The sequence below is a fragment of the Pipistrellus hanaki genome (assembly GCF_964339955.1).
Source record: "Pipistrellus hanaki genome assembly, chromosome: 13".
Taxonomy (NCBI): Eukaryota; Metazoa; Chordata; class Mammalia; order Chiroptera; family Vespertilionidae; genus Pipistrellus; species Pipistrellus hanaki.
Genome location: NC_140515.1, coordinates 6,602,276 through 6,610,972, shown reverse-complemented (window position 1 = coordinate 6,610,972; position 8,697 = coordinate 6,602,276). Strand labels below are relative to the sequence as shown.

Here is an 8,697-nt window from a genome sequence, read left to right as displayed (position 1 = left end):
AGATGGAGTTACATTTATTACACAGGGTCCAGAGGAAAATGTCTCTCAAATTCTGGGCCCCAACATGTAGGAATTCTCCCTATTTATATGATTTTACCTTCTTTGTCTCCCAAATATGGAGTGTTTCCTGCCCCCTTTTGCAAGTTCTTAAAAAGCCCATATGTACTTGAGACCTCACCAGAGGCCTGGTCTGGCACCAGCACTGATAACCTTGTCTGGGGAAGGTGGGATCAGGCCTAAACAGGCAGTCGGACAGCCCTCTCACAATCCAGGACTGCTGGCTCCCAATTGCTCACCTGCCTGCCTTCCTGATTGCTCCTAACCACTTCTGCCTGCCAGCCTGATCACCCCCTAACAACTCCCATGCCATCCTGATTGATGTTTAACTGCTCCCCTGCCAGCCTATTTGTCCCCAACTTCCCTCCTCTGCTGGCTTGGTAACTCCTAACTGCCCTCCCCTACATGGTTGATTTCCCCCAACTGCCCTCCCTTACAGGCTGGTGCCTCCCAGCTGCCCTCCCCTGTTTGCCTGATCGCCCACAAATGCCCTCCCTTGCAGGCCTGGCCCCTCACAACTGCCCTCCCCTGCTGGTCATCTTGTGGTGGCCATCTTGTGTCCACATGGGGGCAGGATCTTTGACCACATGGGGGCAGCCATCTTGTGTGTTGGAATGATGGTCAATCTGCATATTACTCTTTTATTAGATAGGATAGAGGCCTGGTGCATGAGTGGAGGCCAGCTGGTTTGCCCTGAAATGTGTCCTGGATCAGAGTGGGGGTTCCTTTGGGGCATGGGGTGGCACGGGTGAGGAGCCTGTGGTAGTTTGCAGGCCTGCCATGCCCCCCAGCATCCCAAGTGAAGGTATCTGGGATTTATTTATCTTCTGCAATTGAAACTTTGTAACCTGGAGTGAAGGCCTGAGCCAGCCAGGGCTGCAGAAGCTTGGCTTCCTCCATCACCCAGCGCAACTATAGCCTCCTGCTCTTCCAGCTCCATGGCTTCCGCCATTTCTGTTGAAATTTATTTACCTTTTATAATTGAAACTTTGTATCCTTGAGTGGAGGCATGGGCCTGCCAGTATGTATGGAAAGCTTGGCTTTCTCCATTGCCAGGGAAACCCAAGCCTCCCTCCTGCTCTCTGTGGCCACAGCCATCTTGGTTGGGATTAATTTGATTGGCTAGTGGGCGTGGCTTGTGGGTGTAGTGGAGTGATGGTTAATTTGCATATTACTCTTTTATTAGATAGGAATAGAGGCCCAGTGCATGAAATTAGAGCACTCAGGGGGTCCCTCAGCCTGACCTGAGCCCTCTTGAAGTCCCAGTGCCCTCTGGGGATGTCTGACTGATGGCTTAGGCCCATGGTTGGCAAACTGCAGCTCATGAGCCACATGCAGCTCTTTGGCCCCTTGAGTGTGGCTCTTCCACAAAATGCCATGGCCTGGGTGAGTCTATTTTGAAGAAGTGGCATTACAAAAAGTTTAAGTTAAAAAAAAAATTTGGCTCTCAAAATAAATTTCAATCATTGTATTGTTGATATTTGGCTCAGGTGACTAATGAGTTTGCCGACAACTGGCTTAGGCCCTCTCTGGCCACCTTGGTGCACACTGATCAACAGGGGGCAGCTCCAGCATTGAGCGTCTGCACCCTGGTGGTCAGTGTGCATCATAGCGACCAGTTGTTCCACCATTTGGTCGATTTGCATATTAGTCCTTTATTATATAGGCTGAACAAGCTACATTATGTTGTGCTAACTACCATAGAGCTTTTATTGGGCACTGGTAGCCTGGCGCTGTCCGGTTTCTTTGCGTCATTATTTAATGTAAATCTACACAGCACTCATGGAGTGCAGCCAGCTCCCCCATTTTCATGCAGGGAGGTTGAATCCAGGAAAATCGTGCAACTTGCTCAGCCTCACCAAGTAAGCAGCAGAGTTAGATTTCAAACCTAGACTCTGAAATTAATTCTGTAAATTCTTTAGATTATATGGACCTGAGTCTATTTTAAACAACAGCTATCCATTAGTGGCCGGCCTGCCTGGTGGACGTTTGGAGAGGCACGTTAGCGCTTGGCTAGCCGGATGGAGCTAAATCACAGGGAAAATGCCTGGAATAAGTAGTCAGATGGAAGAGTGCCTGGCAGTGAGAGGATGAGGGAGCGAACTAGGAAGTACAGGGGTGGAGGCGCCGGTGAGCCGTGAGGGGATGGCAGGAGGATGACGCCCGACCTAGTGGGGGAGTAAGAGGAGGCTCCGAGGCTGCTACCTGCGCCCGGAGCGCGGGGCAGCTATTCCACACAGTACGGTAGGCGTGGGGGCTCCTCCTTCGGCCGGCGCCCGCAGCCTCCTCCCCGCTGGCGGGCCCCCAGGCCCCGCGGATCGCGGGGAGGCGCCAGCTCCCGTCCCGCCGCCGCCCCGGGCGCCGCGCACCATGAGGCCCCGCTGCCGGGCGGCCGCGCTGCTGCTGCTCGCGCTGTCGGTGCTGCTGCTCGCGCTGCGGACCCTGCGCCCCGGACCTGCGCCCCCGCCGCCCGCGCGCCCCGCGTCCGCCCCGCAGCGCCCTCCCACGCCGGCCCCCGCGCGCCCCGCCGGCCGGGGCGCCCCCACCTGGGCGGGCCCAGGCGCCCCGCGGCACCGGCCCCCGCGTCCGCGCCCCGGAGCCGGCCGCCGCCGGGGCGCGCCGCGTCCGGAGAAGTTGGCGAGGTGAGTCGTGGCAGCTCCGAGTCCCGCCCGCCGCGCGCGCCGCCCGCCCGGCCGGAGGCTGTGCCGCGCGGCGGGCAGAGCGCACGGAGCTGCCAGCTGGGCCCGAACCTGCGGGCAGCGAAGACCCACCCTCCGGCGCCCACCGAGGGCTCCGCGCGAGGATCACGCACACGTTCCAGAGAAGTCTCGGGCAACGTTCTGTTTTACACGTAAACCGTCAAAGCAGGACATCGTCTTGCATGTCGGTAAACGTGCCCTTTGTGTAAATTTTCAAGAGCCTCCTAATTCTCATGTTTCATTGGAGACTTTTAAACAAACGTGTAAATATGATTGAACTGTAGAAGTTACGTATTTACCAAGACTGGCTGCCTGTCTGAATCTTGAATCCACTGTTCTTAGAAGGAAGAGGCATTGGACCCAAGTTTATTGAAAAGTTTTCTCCTTGGGAGGAGTGGTGCGTGGCAGAGAGAGGACACTGGGCTTCCCTGTCCCTCGGTCTAGTGCAGACTCAAGCCGGAGCCCCCAGAGAGAACCTTTGGCTCCTCCACATCAGTTTGGTGTTCTCTGCGCAGAGCCGAGCACCCACAGCTCTGCCTGGGAGCACCCTCTGTAGGCGCTGGCCGCCGCAGGTCCTTTGTGGTGGAGAGCTTCCTAAGGACCTCTTGTCTCTCAGCGGTTGCGTGTCCCAGGCCCCTTAGGACCCTGGACGGGTCTAATTGCCTTTGCAAGGCCCACATTTGCCGGCTCCTTAATTACTGGAAGCGAGTTGGTTTCTTTTTGACCATGATAACTAAATGAGTTTTGGCACTTTTACCGTAACTTAGAGAAAAACGGAACCCCAAGAAGTGGCTGTGTCCACTTCTCTTCTGCCTCAGTAAATGTACAAGTGGTTTCTGACAAAATATTTTTTTGGGGGGAGTCAGTGATCTACATAATTGCTTTTAGGTATTTATTTATTTTTTTAATATATTTTATTTTATTTTTTTTACAAAGAGGAAGGGAGAGAGATAGCTAGAAACGTGGATGGGAGAGAAACATCGACCAGCTGCCTCTTGCACATCTGGGGATGTGCCCGCAACCAACGTTCATGCCCCTGACCGGAATCGAACCTGGGACCTTTCAGGCCGCAGACGATGCTCTACCACTGAGCCAAACCGGTTTCGGCTGCTTTTAGGTATTTAAAACCACTTACAACCCCTCATGAGTGTATATGCTTTTTATAATAAGGGTATTTCTATTAGGAGCTTAACAGTATTTTCATATTGAGGTTTCTTATAACAGACTTGAGAGGCCCAATGTGCGAAATTTGTGCAAGCGGCGGGGGCCGTAGGGGAGCGGGGGTTCTGCCACCTGTCTTGGCCCGGTCACCTTGGCTTGGTCCAGAAGATCATCTGAAAGGGTGTCCGGTCTAATTAGCATATCACACTTTTATTACTATAGATTATATCACAGTTCAACTACAAATTTACTATAATTTGTAAGTTGATGGGCTTACAAATTATAGTAAACTTGTAAGATATTAACTTGTAAGATAATAACTGACACCATTTAACATAGCTAACCAGGCACAGTGCTCAACAGTCATAAAAACAGCCATTGCTGACACTGAGTTTATGTATATTGACTATGTCTCCCCCATAACCCTGATATAGTGGTTTTCAGAGTATGGCCTTTAACCAGCAGCACCAGTGTCACAGTGGGGGGGGGGGGGGGGAGGGCTTTGTAGAAATTCAGATTCTCAGGCACCTGCATAGACCCGCTGCATTAGAGGCCATGGGGTGAGCTCCGTGATCTGTGTTCTAAAAAGCCCTCCATAGTTTCTGATGCACCCAAGTTTGCAAGCCTGCTCTGTGCAGCACACACTGGCATCATTGCCGTTTGGGTGAGGAAAGTGATACAGAGTCTGGAGTCTTGTCTGGAGCTCACAGGTACTACACAATAGATCAGGATACAGGTCCCGCGGCAGCCTGGGCCCAGGTGAGCTCTGCCATGTTAGGCTGATGTCATATGCTAGTCTTTTCTGCATTTCATAATTTCCCTGATATGTTTCCAGAGAAACTTGGGTTTTTGTAACTGTCTCATTCTTTAAGGTGTTGGAGCAGCATTTTTGTCTCTATCTGGACAAATTGGCTCTGGCTAGGAAAAGATCAATGAATAGAATCTAGATGGATGTTAGGGAAGGACTGCTAGTATTTCCATAGGCGAGGACCTCTGAACCCATCTTTTTTAACCTCTCTCTCAGACTGCCACGAAAATTGTGGCCAACACCATTAGGAATAAAGAACAAAATTGTACAACTCAGGGAAGAGTGAAAAATAAAAGAGCCACAGGAAGTCTCAAGGTCAAATGCATAAACATGAAAGTCTAGTGCCCTCTGGAGAAGTTGACATTTTCTGGGATTTATTAACACTTCCTTCACTACCCGACAGAGATGGGGACGGAAGACTGCAGCTGGGAGGGAGCAGGGGAAGGATTTCTGTAGAGACTTCTTTGTTGCATTTCTAATCCTGCCTGGGTTAAGTTTTTGTGGTTTAGGGGGAATTTTATTTTAGGGAGGAAAAAAAGCCTCATGTTTTCAGAAAGACGAGTGCTTTAATCTCTACATGGCTAGAATCCAGAAGAGATGAAGGCTGTGGGATCTGGCTTCCCAGGCGGGGAGGAGCCAGCAGAGGTTGGAGTTGGTCAGAAAGGGTTCACCACCTGCGGAGCGGCCAGGGGCTGCCCCGCCCGCCTGGCTGCTGGTGAAGGCCTGCCAGGCCTGCCACGTCGTGCAGGAAGCTCATCTCCTCCACATCTTGTTTTAATTCCAGAGAAGTTTCCGGGGCCTCATCTAGTTAGCAGGCAGACCCTGATGTTTGTAATTAGTCACGTGTGTGCAGTCGCCCTGTGGTGGCCTTTCCGCTCCGTGAATGTTAAGCCGGGAGGTGTCCGAGTTTTAGGTCAAGGGTGGGATCTGAAACACACACAGCTGGCAGCAGTTGCAGTGCTCAAGAGAAGCAAAATTTTTCTATTTTGTTTTATTGGTGATTTACGCCTGGCTGTCTTCCAAAACAGAATTTGAGGTGACTTACAAAAAAAATGCATATACAACAAAGCCATTGAAATAGTTGTAAAATAATGAAAAGACATAAAGAGGAGGGGAAATAAGTATGTTTGTCAAAAACGGGGCCGTTACTGTTACGAGGGCTAAGTGTTCGATGGAGCTGAGCTCCTGGCAGCCAGGTGCAAAGGGCAGTGTCCCTTCACCGAGAGGAAGAGGACAAGCTCACCAAGGGAGGGTTTGTTTTTCCAGAGGGAGTTTTAAATGGGGACTTTGACTTGGGATCAAACTGCAGACTTTAGAAGCACGTCTCTCCAGCTTCTGAAAACTCTCTTTTGAGCCTACATATGGGGAAGGCAGTGAACCCACCTGCTGACCCTGACGTGTGGAAACAGCTGGCACTGGCCCCGGCATTTCATCTTCATTTCCTCATCTGTCAAATGAGCGAAATGATCCGAAATTCCCTAAAATCTCCCCCAGCTCCGGTATTTGGTGATTCTGTGATGAGATCATCAAGTTTAACTGCAAAACACCAACAGACTGCTGTCAGCCCTTTGTCATCTCTAGCAAAATCACTGTTTCTCATTTGTCAGCTCTAGCCCAGAACTCAGCGATTATTTGACCTCATTGTTTTTCTTCTATGTTGGCCTGGAGAGTGCTGTTTTCTCTTAGAATATGGTTTCCGAGGGAGACCAGGCCCCTCTCCGTCGCTGGCGCTGGTGCTGCTTTCTCCACAGCTTTCAGTGGCGTCTGCTGCAGTGTCTCCTGAGCCAGGCACTCCGTCTGCAACAGTGAATGAGTTGCTGCCCTCCCAGAATTTTTTGGGGGGAAAGTTGAGGAGAGAAGACAGTTCTGCCCTAGAGACAGGAAGCAAACCTCCTTGCTCATCAAGAAGCACCATTTCCTGCACCATTTCCCTTTGATCTCTGAGATAAGTCTTCTAAGAGGTTCATAGCCTGAATAAAGGTCTCACTACAGAGGGATTATATTATACTAGAGGCCCTGTGCACGAATTTGTGCACCAGTGTGGTCCCTCTGCCTGGCCTGCAGGATCAGGCCAAAACCGGCTCTTTGACATCCCCTGAGGGGTCCTGAATTGCGAGAGGGTGCAGGCCAGGCCGAGGTACCCCATCAGTGCATGATCAGGGCTGGGGAAGGACACAGGAGGTTGCCAACTGAGGAGGGACAGTGGGAGGGCTCCAGGGTGTGTCCAACCTCTCTCACTCAGTCTCAATTGGTTGGACCTCAGCCTCAAGCTAACCTGCTGGTCAGAGCATCTGTCCCCTGGTGGTCAGTGCGTGTCATAGCAAGCATTGAGCAGCCTTAGCATATCATTAGCATATTACTCTTTGATTGGTTGAACAGATGACTAGACACTTAGCATATTAGGCTTTTATTATATAGGACTAGAGGCACCTGTGGGGTCCCTTAGTCTGGCCTGGTCCCTCTTGCAATCTGGGACCTCCCCGGGGATGTTGGACTGCCAGACCAGATCAGGACAAAACCAGGAGTTCGACATTTGCCAAGGGATGTAGTGCATGAAAGTGGCAGATGGCCAGGGAGGAGCCTGAGCCCAGGCTGGGTGCTCCTGCTCATCTCGGCCCGCTGTGCCTGCTGCTGCTGCTGCTGCTGCTGCGGAGGCAGGAGAAGCTCATGCCACTGCAGCTGTGCTTGCCAGCCATGAGCCCAGTGTCTGGCGCTGTCAGGTGAGCAGCACTCCTGCTGTGGGAGCACACTGACCACCAGGGGCACCTCCTGCATTGAGCATCTGCCCCCTGGCGGTCTGTGAGTGTAATAGCGACTGGTTGAATGGGCGAAAGATTGCTTAGGGTTTTAAATATATAGATAGCAAAATGCTGTTTGTGGCCATCCCAGTAGATCCAGAGCACATTCAAGATCTCTCGAGCCGTAGGTGGTTTGGCTCAGTAGATAGAGCGTTGACTTGCTGACTGTAGGGTCCCAGGTTTGATTCCGGTCAAGGGCACATACTCAGGTTGTGGTCTCTATCCCCAGTTGGGGGTATGCAGGAGGAGCCTATCAATGATTCTCTCATCATTGATGTTTCAATCTTTCTCTCCTTCTCCCTTCCTCTCTGAAATCAATTAAAAAAAAATCTCTTGAGCTTGGGTACCAGCTTTTGTGTCCTATGATATGATGTCCTATGAGTGTTAATTCTATTCACATTCACTTTTGTTGGTTAGTCCATAAGTCTCTCCCCCCCATCTCTACATATACTCAATCAGTAAGCCCTATTGGTTCTATCTCAAAACATTACCATTCCCACCATTTCTATCACTTCGTGGTACCACCAATCTCCTAACCGCTGTCATTTCACCTGGACATCTACTATGGCCTGCCATCTGGTTTGCATATTTTCAGTGTAGTGCCCCTACAGTCTATTCTCCATGCCACTGCTGGAATAATCTTAAATGAGTGCTACACATGGAGTCACTTTCTTGATTTAAGCCATACAGTGACAGACATCCTATAACATTAAGAATAAAATTTAATTTCTTAGTGTGGCCTTCAAGCTGCTGCCTGATCTCAACCCCATTTAGTTCTCTGACCTGCTCTCCGAGTCTCCCTACTCACCCAGCTCAGCCACCTGGGCCTCACGTACACTGAGCTCATTCCTGCCTCAGCATTTTTATTTGCTTCCTGTGCTGCAATGTTCTTTGCTCAAATCCTTGTATCACTAACTCCCTCGTTTCTTTCAGGTTTGTGTGTTCAGCTTTTCTCTTCAGAGGGGTCTTCCCAGCTGTCCTAGAGAAACAGAACCTTCCCTATCCTTCTCTACCCCTTTACCTGTTTAGTATATTTTAAGGCACTTATTATCATATGAACATTGTATTTTATTTGCTTCTCCCACCTCCTTCATGTTCACTTGATGTGCTGCTGGCACCTAGAACAGAGATGATCTCAAAGCAGGTTCTCAAATCCATAATTTGTTGAATGAGC

At 50.7% G+C, this 8,697-nt stretch overlaps 1 protein-coding gene across 5 annotated transcripts in view; it reads left to right on the top strand.

Annotated features, from left to right (window-relative positions):
• The first annotated feature begins 2,171 nt into the window (after window positions 1–2,171).
• The window catches only part of GXYLT2 (glucoside xylosyltransferase 2), a 195,342-nt gene continuing 188,816 nt past the window's right edge, over window positions 2,172–8,697 (top strand). For 2 of the 5 annotated variants that reach the window (XM_084902082.1, XM_084902084.1), the window contains exon 1: window positions 2,176–2,699. In XM_084902082.1, coding sequence (XP_084758208.1) covers window positions 2,428–2,699 — 272 coding nt within the window. In that variant the 5' untranslated portion in view covers window positions 2,176–2,427. Of the gene's footprint in view, window positions 2,700–8,697 lie in introns of all 5 variants that reach the window. The other 3 variants (XM_084902083.1, XM_084902080.1, XM_084902081.1) reach the window with 2 other exon arrangements.